The sequence below is a fragment of the Drosophila santomea genome, chromosome X, assembly GCF_016746245.2.
Source record: "Drosophila santomea strain STO CAGO 1482 chromosome X, Prin_Dsan_1.1, whole genome shotgun sequence".
Taxonomy (NCBI): domain Eukaryota; kingdom Metazoa; phylum Arthropoda; class Insecta; order Diptera; family Drosophilidae; genus Drosophila; species Drosophila santomea.
The window spans coordinates 6,128,832-6,144,318 of record NC_053021.2 but is presented as its reverse complement, the minus strand read 5'-3'; the positions used below and the strand labels follow the sequence as shown (position 1 = coordinate 6,144,318).

Sequence of the window (15,487 nt, the reverse complement as noted above, 5' to 3'; positions counted from 1 at the left end):
CGGATGCAGAGAGAGCGAGAGTCGGAGAGCGTGAGAGCGGGAGAGCGGAGAGCGGAAGAGGGACACTCTTTAAAGCGAAATCAGGTGCCAAATAGTTGCAACAGTTAGTTTGATATAACAAATTAATTATTGCAAGAACATTAACTAAAGTCAGAACTAATGGGTGTTTTAAGAATACTTTCTTGGTGGTATATAGTAATGCACTTTAAACAAGTTATGTTGTGAGCATAAATACCTTTCTCCTGCGAACTCCTCAGTTGTGATAAAGATGATCTTTGTATGAGTGTATGTATGAGTGTATGAATGATGATCTATGAACTGTACTTGAATGAAGAACTCCTCCCCGCAATTAAACACCATCCAAACTGTTGTTGATTTCACTTTAATATATCTTCTGCAATTGCATTTATCCACTCAACGGTTCTCGCTCGTTCACAATAGTTGCATTCTTAGTAATTCATTTATCATTATATGTATATTATCAATTGGTTTATAATCAATAACATGGTCTTGTGTGTGTGTGTAGGGCCAATTTTCGATCTCCAACTTTTTACACTGGGCTCGCAAAAAAAGAGTCGTAGTCATATAGGTATAAGCTAGAGACTAAAATTATAATTAAAATGCCTTCACTATTGTGGTTTTTTGTGGTTGCAGTTGGCTAGTATGCGTTCTTGTTGCTCGAGTTAGTAAGTTCTTAGGGTTCTAGGCTTTATCTGTATCTGTATTTTCTGTATTATTTGCATTAATTGCATTATTGTATCTGTTTCGTTTCACTTCTTGCATGGCGTTTTTGTTAAATAAATGTTTGTGATATTCGCTTTTTTCCTTGCTACAATCTTTAATCTAGACTTAAGGATCGAAGAAGCAATTGTAGTTGAAGTGATCGTTTCTCTTTTCTTTTTGTTTTTTTTGTTTTTTTTTTTTTGGTTTTTATGTATTATGTGTAAGTGATATAATATTCAATTTTTTGTGGATTTTCTTGGGCTTATTCATATGTTGTATATATAAAAATTGTTGTTCGTTTTGTTTCATTGTTTAATGTTTAATTAAAAAGCTAGTTTCGGTTGTTGGTTGTGTCCTCAGACAACTGGCGGTTCGGTTCCTCCCAGTGGATCGTCGTCACTAATCAAATAAAATGAAGAAACGAAAGAAAATATAAATAAATAAGGAAAATAAAAACTCTTCATTCAAAGATCGAAATAAATAAATATATTTAATATAAGCTTCGCCAAACTCAATTTTCAGACTTTGCCTCAATGCAAAGAAGAACCTTGGTTTTCTTCGTACACTCAATGTCAATAGAAATTTAAATACACATAACTTCTTACATGACATTTATATAATAACAATTGAACAACTGCGCATCCCAGAACTATTCATTTTTATAAGAACACCTAGCTATAAAACTTGGATAATACACAGCTACATCAAATATTAACGAAGTCAATTTTTGAGATCGGCTTAAAATAAATGTAATTATATAACTGTCATGTTGTATATTGGGATTCTCCCCGTGACAAACTGAAACAAACTATCCCCTAATCTTATTGGTAACAAGAATAATAGATATGGTCACAAAGCAGAATACGTTTCGGGTACATCGAGCTAGAGCTACCGTATTATCTAAGGATACATTGCACAGATATCCGTTTTAAGGGTTTTTCCTATAGGATGTGTTTACGTTGAACTACCTATCTATGCAAGAGTTTTCTAACTATAGATAACTGGTTATCGGATGTGATCAATTATATATATGTAGCTTTAGAGTTGTGTGACCTGAGCTTGGCTACGAAATAAGTACCATCCAGCTAGAATTGGCTAATACGAGATAGGATCTGTAACAATACCATATGTGTGAACTCCGCATATGTATGATTCGGTGCTAACTATTTGACTAGGAAAAAAAAAAGCTTATGTATTTAATATCCTTTATGATAGCTTAAAGTAGTCGATTATATATTTCCTTTATCCGGCTGTCGTTCTAATATACTTTGTATAATATAACATGATATTCTGCAATGATATGGCACGATAATTCCAATGGTAACACTTTCGAATGTATTTTACTATATGGTAAATGGATTAGGATATGCAGCTATGACATTTGTTCTATATTTCAAAAAGGAACAACTTACGAAAAGTAAGAGATATTCAAATGGTATTAAATATTGTACTGCTTGTAATTAAACACTCTATAAGCAGATACATTTCTGCAAAGTTTTCATTGAAAGTTGAAACATTATAAGTTGAAGTACACTTTAATTTTTTCAAATAATAGGTATTGGGCTCCAAATAATCTAGCTAAAACAGCTCAAATATTATATTGCCTCATGGACTTGAGAATTGTGATAGCCGCCCTTCTTTTAGGTTAACAAAAATGGAGCAATAGTCCTTTTGTGTTTAAGTTAGGGGTACAGTTGCCACATTCAACTGATGGCGATTACGGATTTCGCCTCATGATTCGATGTCATTTCCGTTGCAACCCTGGCTAGCTTAGCTGGGAGCGGGCAAAAGACACAAGGATATCACCGATAGTCGACAACTCAAGAGCAGTATCGATAGGGCAAGTGATAGCGGTAGTACCAGTCGAGAGGCCTTGTTGGTGGGAGAGTCGATGATTTTGGGACGCGGATATAGGATATGCACCGGTGGTGGTTGATCCAGCTCGTCGAAGAAACTGAGATCCTTGCCGGTCACGTGGCTGTCCATAACTACATCAATGCCGATCTCGTGGTGCACAAGGCTAGAGGGACTCCATAGACTTATCGCAGGCATTGGATAAATAAGTGGCGAAACCTAGGATTTCTTTCTTCGGGGACTTAACTTAGATTAAGGCTTACTTACGCGGGACAGACGTTGGCATTCACTCCGTTAACAGCAGCAGAACTAAGATTAATTTGGCCCACAGTTTCGCCCTCGACGACCACTATGCAGCCGTTCAAATTGTGCTTGTATCGGGAACCCGTAAACACCTCGATGTCAGGAGCGCCACCTGAAAAACGAATGAATGGAAATGTTTAACACCATAGTAACGGTATGCCTTAAATGCAAGGATATTTTTTTGCCAAAAACGTTATATTTTCAATCGGGGTTTTCGCCATAACTTGGCCAAAAAAGGTGGAAGATCTAAAATTGAGACCGTTTTGTACTGCCAATAAACATAGCTAACTACCCATATCACTATTTTTATAATTTTCGAAAAAAAATTTTTTTACAAACTTTCGCATTTTTGATATTGAAATTTGCAAAAAAATAAAAAAAAATTTGGAAAACATAGTTTGATTGGAAATTTTATTACGAACTCAACGAGGTATGACATTCCATATTTGGACCAATATTTCGAATGCTGTGATGAAAATACTGATATTAATATTCGCAAAACAACAGAAAATCCATTTTTAGTAAAAATTCAATATTTACGATTGGTATTTTCGATATAACTTGGCTAAAAATGGTCAGAAAGTTAAAAGAACTACATTTTTGTACTCCTAATTACCAATACTAACCAACTAAATCATTTTTTGACCGACTTTGTAAAAATAATTTTTGGACAATTTTTCGCATTTTTTGTAAGGGGTAACATCATTAAAAATTGCAAAAAATGTGAAAACAGTAGAATTTTTTGAAAACACAGTTTGATTGGAAATTTAATTACGAACTCAACGAGGTATGACATTCCACTATTGGACAACTACTTTTATTTCTATCGAAAAAATAGTTATTATTTTTTATAAAAAAAAAAAAAAAAAAAAAAAGTTGCCAAAAACGTGATATTTTCAAACGGGGTTTTCGCCATAACTTGGCCAAAAAGGGTGGCATAGCTAAAATGGAGACCGTTTTGTACTGCCAATAAACATAGCTAACTAGCTTTTCGAAAAAAAATTTTTTTTACAAGTTTTCGCATTTTATATCAAAATTACTTACCGACAAAAACATTGCCCGGCAGCTTCATCGCCCTTGTGCTGGTGGGTCGAGTTTCACCCGAATGCAGCATGCGATCGACCTCTAGCATGGCGGTGTTTTCGTCCCGTTTAGCGATCACAATGTGTCGTTCCCCGTTGTCCACGCGGATATCGCTGTTCCGGATCACCGCCTCCTCGCCATCGAGCCTCATCGAGTACTCCACATAGCCATCAACCACCGCGGCGGCTATGAAGTCCTGTCCGTCATACTCCTCTCCAGCCTTTTGGCCCCACCAGAACAGCAGACCGTTCGGCTTGTTGGTGGTGAAGACGATGCCAATGGAAGTGTAGGACTGCTCCAAAGCGGGTTGGAAGTGGCTTCGATTCAGCTCAACGTACCCATCGCCTCGGAACGAGGCATTGAAGCCCAGTTGAAGGTCTGCAATTATAGTGAGATGAGGTTTAGATGGCCTTGCTCGGCAACTGTATTTGACTTACGCTCCTGACAGTGTTTGCCACTGAATCCGAAAGGACAGGCGCATACGGCCACGTCCTCTTGTTCAGTGCAGATTCCTCCGTTTTCACACGGATCGCTGGCACACGGTGCCATCGCATATGGTTGAAGTTCATTCTCGTGAACAGCTGGAGCTGGAGGCGGAACTGGTGGCTCGTTGTCGGTATCTTCGTCGCCTTCTATCATATTTGTCTCCCCACAACTCTGGATATTTGCCGCATCCTTGATGTCCGTTAGGAGATTAACAGGTTTTTGGAAATTGTAAAGCCTGGAGATGCAGCCATCGAAGCCCTTAGTGATGTTCACGTCCCGGTTAACCTTGACTGTGGAGCGATCGTAGCCGCCCACATAGAGGTGGGTTTTAAGGGACAAAATTCGATCGGAACCTGGGGCCTTCGCCTTTCGCTCTGGTCCGTCGCCCACTCGTAGGATTCCTTCGCCCAGGCGACGTCTGATCTCGATTCTTGTCCAGCGATTTAAAGGCAGTGGCTCCGCAGATCGCACAACCACAGGATCCAAACGAGCCGCCGTATTTATTAAGAGCTCCGCGTGGCCACCGCGTAGTACCAGTGCCAGGTAATCGCCGCTGGGCAAAGTGGATTCTGCCGTATATAAAATCACGGAGTCCTCCAAACTTGACGGACGAACGGAGAGAGTGAGGTTGACTTTGGTGACTTTGGGAGTTCTGCGGAATGAAGAAATTGTCAGCATTTAATTAAGATATTACTTTCTTCTTGAGTTGATGATAGCTCACCCATAGGCCGCAAAGCTGTTGCCCTTAAAGTTGAGACTGTGTTCGTTCAAGATCTCATTATACTGGCATCGATCTCCGGATCGGTTCAGCGGGCACAGGCATTCCATGTCGTTCTCTGTATTCTCGCAGCGTCCGGCGCCACAGACTCCGGGCGTACACTGGGTGCCCTCAATGGCACAATCCTTACCAGTCCATCCCTGCTGGCAAATGCAGGTGTAGGCCTGCTCGGTCTGGCTCTCCAAACAGACGCCCTTATTTTGGCAAGGACCATGCTCACATGGTCGGCAGTCGGTGATGCCCTCTTTGAACTTGGCCTCCCGGATCAGTTCCACGGTGCGTCCTTGCAGGGTTAAGCGACTGATGCAGCCCACATAGCCAACTTGCTGGCTAACAGCATCGGCGGGCAGGAGCTCCCAGTTGGGCACTCCGCCAATATACAGATCTTCGATCAGATCCAGTTGCGGTATCTGCTGCAGGGTGGGGAAGGCCACCGGATGTTGTTCGTCCACCTGGATGTATCCATCCCTCTTGAAGCGACTTACGCGGACCGTGTGCCACTCATTCAGCGCCAGTGGTTCCTCAGCTCGCACCAGCATCGGCTTGCCACCAAAATCAAACCGGAACTCCGCATAGCGATCCTTGAGCGATAGTGCGATGTAGTCGCCACTTCCGCGGGTTTGTCCGTTGAACAGCAGGAGACCGTCGCTTGTTTCCGGCCGGAAAGTCAGCTCGAAGTTGAACTTAAACGAAGAGTTTGGTAGCGTGGGGAAGCTCATGTAGCTGCGGGGTTCTTGCCGGAACTGGGGAATCGCCCCTCTCACAACCAGGATGTTGAGGAAGTCCAGCGTCTCGCCATCGCCGTATGCGGCGGTGCAAACATACGTACCGGCGTCGTTTGCCTGCACACTGTCCAGCGACAGCTTCTCCTAAAAAAATGGACAAAGGGTGTTGATCAAGGGCTGTGCTTTTGCTTTACTACTTCTAAAGGACTTACGTTCAATAGATTGCGTCCCGCTTGAAGTTGACCATGTGGGCGGGACCAGCGGTAGGTGGGTTGACGACTTTCATCGGCTCCGCAGGGCAAAACGGCGTTGTTGCCCACCTTGGCGTAGACAATCCTGGAACTCTTGAGTTCATGTGGCTGATCCTCGACCTCAAGTTTGTAGCTGGTGGTATACAGATCTCCTTCATCCGTCTTGCACTTGCACACATAGTTACCGGCATCGCTTGGCGCCGCATTACTGATTACCAGACGATTTCCCACTTGCTGGATTTCAAAGGATGATACAATTTCCGAATGGAATCAAGTACAGATATAAGTAGTAAGGATAGCGACAGGTTGGGTTAAGAGATAACATATATTAGAATCGTACTCACCCGGATGTTATTGCTGAGTGGAGTACCGTCAGATCGCTCCCACACCACGTCCGTGTAGGTGTCATCGGTGGAGTAGCACTCGACTTCGGTGGACTCACCCGCTCGCAGGTTCGAGGACTGCTCATCCAGTTTGAGGCTGTAGTCGCGGCTCTTTCCTGGCAATTGCGGCGGCAGGTAGATGGGGTTGTTGGGTGGCGGGGTGGCCGCTGATACCGCCAACCGTCAACAGGACACCAGATACAGACGCACATTGAAAGGAGGCGACAGGTCGACAGTCGACGACAGGGTGGAAGACAAGGATGGTCGGCGGAACGATCACAATTCAGCGACAATTCACAAGTGCATGGGTGCATGTGTGTTCGTGTGTTTATGTGTGTAATTGTGTGAGTGGTTTGGTTTATCCGTGTTTGTGTGGTAGTGAGCGATGGAAATGGGAGTAAGATAGTAAAAAATACACAGAGAGAGAAAACAGTTAGCAAAATTACACATCTAAATAGGTCGTTCAAACAGAAGGAGAGCGATAGTCATCGAACGATACGTTCTTCTGTTCTTCTGCATTGATATAAAAAAAGGTATTTAACACGGATTGCAATTCATCTAAAGAATTATCCTTCGAATCCTATCGCACTCGTCGTTGTTTTTTTTTTAGTTGTTTTCGGTTTGGAATTTGGTTTCCTAGTTAGACAATACATAGATATACGATATACATTTAGAGAGGCGACAGAGAGGGACTTTGTGGACTGGTGAGGTGAACTACGTTTTATGGAGCTACTATTACTCAATACTGCTACGGATCGAATCACACAAAATACGAATACATGGGGTGTTACATATGGGGTCTTTTGGGTTTACTGGCTTTTGGTTTTCGTTGCTCATCTTGAGCTTTGCATTCTACAGATCTAATTTGGACTCGGGGGTTACCACTAAAATCACAGATGATTGATTTCGGTTTTCGATTTTTTGAGTGACAAATATACATATAAGGTAGATACGGTTAAAGGTACACTTTACAAAATTTCGAGGTACTTAGCTATCGTTTATCATGTGCGCGCTCATATGTGTAGGTGTGTTGTATAGGCGTAGTGTATAAAGTTTCGTATTATTTACACAAATTGTATTGCTCTTATGTCTAGATGGGGTTATAAAGTTAGTAACTCTGTAGCCTGCCGCATGCAAATTCACAAACATCCAAGGTTAGAAGCCAGTTAATTTGCCAACCCGCTCAGCGCTGTAAAAGTTTCGATCGATTGGCTATTGCTGATCGTTATTTGTTACATGTTAACCCCTTTTTGGTGCGTGTGCGCGACCTTTCTCCACTTTTGCCTCTCGTTTAAGTTCATTTGGTGCAGTTGATTGGTTGGCTGGTCGCTGTCGATAATCGCCTCCAGTGCCTCCATGGGAGTGGGAGTGCCCATTGCAATCGTTTCAACTCTACGATTTGTAAGATTTTTACGATATGTGCACCCAGGAGCATTACAGAATTGGACAACAAGAGAAGTGAAGAGATAGTGGGGAATGGGGATAGTAAATTGGGTGCTTTGGGATGGGATAGAGGAGGAACTGGTGGTCTAGGAGGTCTGGGAGAACTAGGAGGTCTTGGACACAAATAGGTACAGTTCAGTATTAGACAGCGATACCAGGGTAGAAGTAGAAAGTAAAAGAAAGCTTTTGCGGGTGAGAGGATAAAGAGAAAACTTTGGGACCAACCGGAGCTGCGCTTCCTCAGCTTCCGATCCTTAATGGCCTTCATCAGGCTAATGCTCCAGCTCCTGCTTCTTTGCCCTTGCCCTGGGCTCTTCTTCCAGCGCTTAAAGTTCACCGATCCCGAGCTGGATCCGGATTTGCTGCTTCCCTTGCCGGCGATGCAGTTGAACTCGTCCGAGTGATCCGTGCAGTCGTAAATCCCGTCGCACACCATGTTGGCTCGGACGCAAGTGTGCGGATGCGAAACGCACTTGAAGTCACTGGGTTGGCAGATGTACGAGGTAGATGGAGGTCGAGTCGTGGCTGCTCCGGAAATGATGGGCTTCGTGGCGAAGAGTTTGCTGCTCTTGAAGTCTGTGGCGTTTTTTTTTTTTTGTAAATTTGCGGTAATTTTGCGGTTTGAAATTTTCGGTACATTTTTGTATGGATTGTGTTTTGATTGTTTGTTTTGTTTTGAAAGGGCACAAAGTAGAGTATTAGCAAGAGTTTACAGCCTCCGCAGCACCAAAGCCCCTGGTTAGTATTAATCCCTAAACCCCTTTGTATAGAACTGAAAACCCGGAACCCCGAGGGTCTTATGCAACTAAGGACTTATGTATGCTGTAGTTTAGACAAGGTAATGTTACTAATAACTGGGGAAACCCACACATGCTGGAACGGTGGCCATGGTGCTCTACGAATCGAACCGAAACTCGTGGGACAATGTGCATTAGTGGGCGTGGTGGGCTGGGAACGGGGGGTCGGTGTGGAGTTTCATTAAAGCAACTTCTTACAGGTTTTTTCTTTTTTTGGTATTATGTTTGATTCTTTTTTTTATAAAACTTATTTTGATCTAGGGTTAGGCAGTACATAATACAGATATAAGATCATTAGAATAATAATACAAAACAAATGCAAAATAATTAATAAACGAAAAATAAGGTCAAACAAAAATCAAGAGGGGAAACTCAATAAAATACAAAATACAAAAATATATATAAAAATCGTATAATGGAGGATCGCTGCGATTAGATTTGGTTAGGCGGCAGTGGCTGTAACACACCTGCACAAATAAACAGAACCATGCAGGGCGTGTCCTTCAGGGAGACACCGCCCTTGTACCGATTGTAAGGATACTGGGGAGTAACTCCTGGGCAGTTGTAGTCGCGTCGCGTCACGTCGTTCGATTGATCGATCATTGGATTGGATTGATTGCAGTTGCATGCCATACCATTAAATTTGTTTGTGTTTTGTGTGTTTTTTTTTCGGTTATACGTTTTGTTTTACGGTTTTATGGTTTGTTTTACGGTTTTTCGACATGGGAACAGCAAAAGCGCACACAGTGTACCATATCATATCATATAATATATAGCATTTGCCAATTAAACAGTTTAAGTCAATTCAAATCAAAGAGTAATTAAAAATATTTCAACAAGCGCACATGTAAGAAAGTGGGAGAGAGAGAGAGAAGAGCGTGAGAGAGGAAGAAATAAATATCAAAATATCAAATTAATCAATGTGTTCCATTTGCATAAAAAAAGAGTAGGTGGAACTGTAAAACCTACGACTCAACGGATTCTTTATTTCAACTGATTCTTTTGCATCTGACTGTTAGACTGATTTTGACTGATTCAGATTCAGGACCAAAGCTAATTTTATTATTTACAATTTATATTTATTTAAATGGTGCTGGATTTCTTCGTATTTTTGTTTTTTTTTTCTTGTGCTTTCGGTGCAAGTTCAGTGAAGTTGTAGAAACTCCAGAATGGAGTGTTGAAAAAAATGGCAGTGGATTGTGTGCAGTGCTTAAATAATAGATACACATATTAATTCACAAAAACACAAACACAAACAAACAGTTGACAACCAATAACCACGATAATAAAATCAAATTATAATATAGCTAACTTAACTCCTAATGGGACTGATATGGACAAACACCAAGGGTCAGTAGCGATTAAGAAAAGGAGAGGAGCCGACACCACAACGGTTTTATATCGTATGTTAATAAAAACGCAACGAAAAATGGCCAGAATCGGTCAACCGATGCTCTGAATACCCGTGCAGATCCACAAGTGGTAATACCATCTACTACTCACAGTCATTTGAAAATTCATAATAATAAAATAATAATAATAATAAACTCGGACAAATTAAATCAAATAATACAAATATCATTTTTATAACTGACAAATGGAGTCTGCAAGAGCTTGGTATGTAAATAAAAAGAATATGTTACAATTTGCTTTACACATTGCGCTGTGCAAGTTTTTAATGTTAATAATATGTTTATTTCTCACTTTAAGTGGGCTTTACTTAAATGTATCGTATTAGAAATGTTTTTGGCAGCCATTTAGGTAAGCTTAAGATTTATCAAGTTGTAAGAATGTTCGTTTTTTATATATGTTTATATATAAGTGTGCGTGTGGTGTATAATTTCGATTGTTCAGAGCTTAGATTGCTAGAATTTCAATTGGTTAAGAAAAATAATGGAATAACATTCGGAAATTCATCGGATTCGGACTTTGTTTGCATGCAATGGACTTGAACTATAAATTACTACATGATAGGTAGTTGTCCCCTTCGTTTGTCACTCCACCACCAAAGTTCGTTCAATGATTTCGATATCGATATCTATATCTATATCGTTTGCTGGTCATTTGTTATATACAGAGTGTGTTCGTAGAACCCTGGAACCGTCTATAGCCTATAGCCTATAGTGCTACACACATATATACATACATAGAGATATTGCTCGTTTTTAGTTGTTGGGGGGGACTGACAATTTCCGTTTGCGTGTATATACAGGGTGTTTATCTCTGACATCGACTTCGTGCCATTTGCTTATGGTCGATTTTGAGTTTTAGGCTAACATTTACGAGTACATTGATGTGTTTATATATAGGAGTATTACATATACATATATGGGTGTATATATATATATATATCATTCAATTGAGTGGGGAATTAGTAAAATCAGCGAACGATCAAACCTGCTTAACAAAGCCTAATCCTTGAAAATTCTTCCTTTTCTTATACATTATTAAGCATTATTACTCTTTTCGCAGTTTCTTTCTTAATTATTTGGTTTCGATTTTTCGGGCTGGCCTAACAAGCTTTTGTTCAAAATAGATTTTCTCTTGAGTAAACCCACTTGGGAGTGGGCATTTCGTGTTGGTGGGGGTACTTATGCGTTTTCTTTTCAAGGGGGGCAAAATGGAAGTAAGGTTGCTTGTCGGACACGACATCTTCTGACTGCGGACCGGCGGATCCGACTCCACCGACTCTGAACCGGAGTCGAAGATTCCGCCGGGTCCTCAAAACCTAACGCGTAGCGATTACTCACTTAGTACTTGCAAGTCGATGGAGACTTCGGGCAGTTGCTGCCTTCGGTCCACGTCGTACGAGTTGCAGATGTAGCGGCCCGCATCCTCGGGTCGCAAATTGGTCAGCACCAGCACCTGGCTATCCGGACGGGCGTTGTTCGGCAGGGCACTTCCGTCGTAGCGGAACCAGTTGAACTGTAACGAGCATGAAATCGGTTAACCATCACTGAAGATATACATCTGGATATAGAATGTGGCCAAAAGGTAACTACCTCAGGTGAACGGATGGGTTATGATTGGGTTTGCTTGGGACGTATTCAAAAGGACACTTACCTGAACATTGCCGCCGTACTGAGTGGTAAGACTGCACTGCAGTTGAATGCTTTCACCTTCGCGATGCTGTTGCACCTGGGACTGCGGAACCAGCTGGAAGACGGCGGGCTTCTTTACCACCACCCTTGCGAGTTCCGATCGGTTGCCATACTGATTGGAGGCGGAGCAGCGGTATTCGCCGGCGGCCGCCTGTGTCATGGACACGAAGCGCAGGACGCTGCCCACGATGCGAACCGAACTGAGGTGGAGTCAGATAGGATGTAAGAGGTTAGTATCAAGCAATACCTGATTGCGTATCACAGCAAACACTTTTCTACCTGGGCAGTGGTCGATTGTTGTCGGTGCTCCACTGGACGTCCTGCGGACGCACGTTCTCCACCTGGCAGTGCACGTCCAAGTTCTGGCCCAACTCCACGGTCAGCGGTATATTCGGGTAGAACCTGATCCTGGGCAGGGGCAGAAGGACCAGCTCCCTAACCACATAGGCCTCCACGTTGCCATCGCGACCGATTCCATTGCAGCGGTACTGACCCAAATTCTGCTGTTCCACGCGCACAATCACCAGCTTGTTTTTCACCGTGTAGGCATTGTGTGGCAGTGGTGACCCGTCGACGCGCTCCCATATTGTGTTCACGTTTTGGTACAAGTCGCAGGTCAGGGTGACATTGTCACCAAAGTCAGTGGGCAGGCGTTGGTTGCTGCTCGGCTGATGGCTGCCAGTGTGTTGGGGTTGTGACGGAATGTAGATTCTGGGATCCCGATCAGAATCATCATCGGCTGTAAAGTGCACATAAGTTGGGCGTTAAAGTCTGTATTCTTATATGAATTTTAACAATGGGAACAACTTTTATTTAAGATTGCTTGTAAAGAAGACCTAATTAATTTGTCTTCAACATACCTGATCCGATATCGCCGCGCCTTTCTTGGATCGTAACGCGAACGTGAGCTTCATCGTTACCCGCTTCATTCTGTCCACGGCAGGTGTATATGCCTGCATCCGCTTTGGTCACTCGGTATATCTTATAGATTGCTGTATTGCTAGGGGGGCTGTACAGATCCCGTTTTCCGCCCAATTCATCAACCCATTCGACTGCCGGGCTTGGGACGCCGCTGCCCACGCAGGTCAGCGAGAGTTCATCGCCTTCCGTTAGCCTGAGGTCGTGGTTGTCGGGCACTATCTGGACAAGAGTTGGCTCCTGGACGGTAATGGTGGCCACGCCGGTCGCCTCGCCGACTATGTTCTTTGCGCGACACTCGTAGTTGCCGCTGTCTTGGATCTGAATATCGTCGATCCTGCAGAGAATTGATAAATGTATATGAACTGATTGCAGCTTAAGCTTAGGACGTTGCACACTACTTACACCATGTAGCCGGGTGCCTGGATCTTGTGACGCGGCGACAGCGGTTGGCCGTCCTCGCGAACCCATTCGATGGTCGGCTCGGGAATGCCCTCTACCCTGCAGTAGAGGGATGCCGGGGCGCCAACCGAAAATGTTTGCTGGGCGTCCGATACAATCTTTAAACTCGGCCGCTCCCGGGCTGCAAGCAAGTAAACCACAGTGGTGGCACCAATTAGTATTAGGATCAGACTGTGCGGACCTTTCTTATTACCAACTCCACTCTTGTGCACTTGCATGGCAAAGTTTTGGGTTTTATTTAGATCAAGGATCATCAAGGGTTGGATGAGGGCGGGGGCAAGGGGTCATACAAATTAAAATTCAGAAAAAGGGGGGGGGGGGGGGGGCAAGGTAATCAGTGTTTGTGTTGGAAGAGAGACAACAGTAGGAAATAGAGCAAAGGCATCGTTAGTGGGACATCTTTGTGTTTAGAAAGAGTTGAGAGAAGATGCGGTCAAAGAATTGTTGCTGACCCTATTTCACCTCTAATTACTTCTTTAACCGCAACTCATAAGGGGTCATGGACACCTGAAAACTTACGTTCAATGTCGATACTTGTGCTGGACAAATCGGATCCGTGGGCGTTTTCGGCCACGCAGGAGTAGACACCACGATTCTCAAATCGCGCGCCATAGATGCTCAGCACGTTGCCACTGATGTGGACATTTTCGGGCATATAGTCGTGCACCTTGGCCCACTTGATCGTGGGATATGGCGATCCGCTGGCCTTGCAGGTGATGCTATAGTCCTCGCCCTGGATGATCATGATATTCTGCTCCAAGGTCTCGATGATCGGTTTGTTGCTGCGAAATATGAGTTCCTCCATTAAGATCATTTCTTCGATCAAACTCTATGAACTTTGTGCTTACCCAAGTGGTACTTCCTCACGTCGCTCGATGTTAACACGGGCGCTCTCGGTGAAGTTGCGCCGGCTGCGGACATCATAGGCCACACAGGTGTAGACGCCGGAGTCGCGTTCGCTGGCATCGCGAACTTCCAGGACATTGCCACGGATCTGAACATTTCGGGCGGGCGACGAAGAAAGGGAGCGACCATCGTGGGACCAATCGTAGCGCAGAGAGGCAACACTTGTAAATTGACAGTTCAACTGGAAGGATTCGCCGGCGAGGCCGTTGATCTCCTCCGGTGTGATGTATAAGCGATCCTGCTGCGGCGGTGGCTGGGGAGGATTGCTCTGAACATAGACGACCACGTACTTTTCATCACGGTTCTGTTCATTTTCCGCCTGGCAGCGATAGCGACCCTCGTCCGATTTCCTTGGCGAATCGAAGATCAAACGGTTGTCGTATGTCCGGGTACTTTGCGCATCCGCATGGCCGTCCACTCGCGCCCACGTGACTCTGGGTGGTGGGTTGCCGAGCACCTCGCAGACGATCTCATTGGTTACGTATTCCTCGAATGTCACTTGGCTCGGCAAATTCACAATCTCGGCCGGTGAAAGCTGGTCTTTCTCTGTAGGGTATAGGATACCGTGCGTCAATGTTAAAGTTTCATAGATTATCGGGTGTTTAGTGAAGTTAAATCTAATTGTTTGTGTTAAAAATGTAAAATACCGTAGCGTGCCAGCATTTCCTGGGCATATCCTTTGATAAACGCCGCAATTGGTACAAGGTTAAGCGATTGATTATGTATTGGCATTTGGTATTTGCTAATGCTAATTTGTTAAGCATTACTTACTGGTTATGGTAATGGATACAGAGTCCTTAGACACGATGGCAGTTTCGTTGTTGACGGCCTGGCAGATGTAGACGCCAGAATCGCTGATCTGCAGATCGTACAGATACAGATCACCGCCTCGGACTTCAATATTCTCTGGCAGGCGACTGTTCTCCTTGTACCAGTTGACGACGACTGGACTCTGGACGATACAAAATGCAAAACGTTAATAATCACACAATAATCTCACACAACGCCAATTATGTTTAGGAATCATCTATTCCTGGACAAAATATACATAATCCTGTAAACTCACATTGCTCCAGCGCATTCGACCGCTACAGCTGAGGGTCATGGAGCCGCCCACTGGCACAATGGTGATCTCCGGCTTTTGAATCAACACGATAATCTGGGTGAGCAGGGGATCGTCGGTGCCGGCATCGGTTGGATCGTTGGTGTCTAGGGTGGCGAGGAACATCGATTAGACAAATATCTTAACTACGCTGGTGGTTTCCCACAAACTG

The 15,487-nt window shown here is 43.6% G+C and overlaps 1 protein-coding gene across 46 annotated transcripts in view; it reads right to left on the bottom strand.

Annotated features, from left to right (window-relative positions):
* Positions 1–366: 366 nt before the first annotated feature.
* Positions 367–15,487, bottom strand: part of LOC120455535 (basement membrane-specific heparan sulfate proteoglycan core protein) — a 78,505-nt gene continuing 63,384 nt past the window's right edge. For 24 of the 46 annotated variants that reach the window (XM_039641827.1, XM_044006546.1, XM_039641828.2 and 21 more), the window contains 18 exons: positions 15,280–15,422; positions 14,985–15,165; positions 14,156–14,759; positions 13,827–14,089; positions 13,251–13,428; positions 12,788–13,182; positions 12,207–12,666; positions 11,890–12,127; positions 11,577–11,751; positions 9,294–9,380; positions 8,255–8,605; positions 6,548–6,753; positions 6,165–6,437; positions 5,171–6,096; positions 4,401–5,101; positions 3,925–4,341; positions 2,845–2,992; positions 367–1,122 (listed from right to left, as the gene is read on the bottom strand). In XM_039641827.1, coding sequence (XP_039497761.1) covers positions 1,080–1,122; positions 2,845–2,992; positions 3,925–4,341; positions 4,401–5,101; positions 5,171–6,096; positions 6,165–6,437; positions 6,548–6,753; positions 8,255–8,605; positions 9,294–9,380; positions 11,577–11,751; positions 11,890–12,127; positions 12,207–12,666; positions 12,788–13,182; positions 13,251–13,428; positions 13,827–14,089; positions 14,156–14,759; positions 14,985–15,165; positions 15,280–15,422 — 5,789 coding nt within the window. In that variant the 3' untranslated portion in view covers positions 367–1,079. Of the gene's footprint in view, positions 1,123–2,844; positions 2,993–3,924; positions 4,342–4,400; positions 5,102–5,170; positions 6,097–6,164; positions 6,438–6,547; positions 6,754–8,254; positions 8,606–9,293; positions 9,381–11,568; positions 11,752–11,889; positions 12,128–12,206; positions 12,667–12,787; positions 13,183–13,250; positions 13,429–13,826; positions 14,090–14,155; positions 14,760–14,984; positions 15,166–15,279; positions 15,423–15,487 lie in introns of those variants that run through there. The other 22 variants (XM_039641874.2, XM_044006555.1, XM_044006557.1 and 19 more) reach the window with 3 other exon arrangements.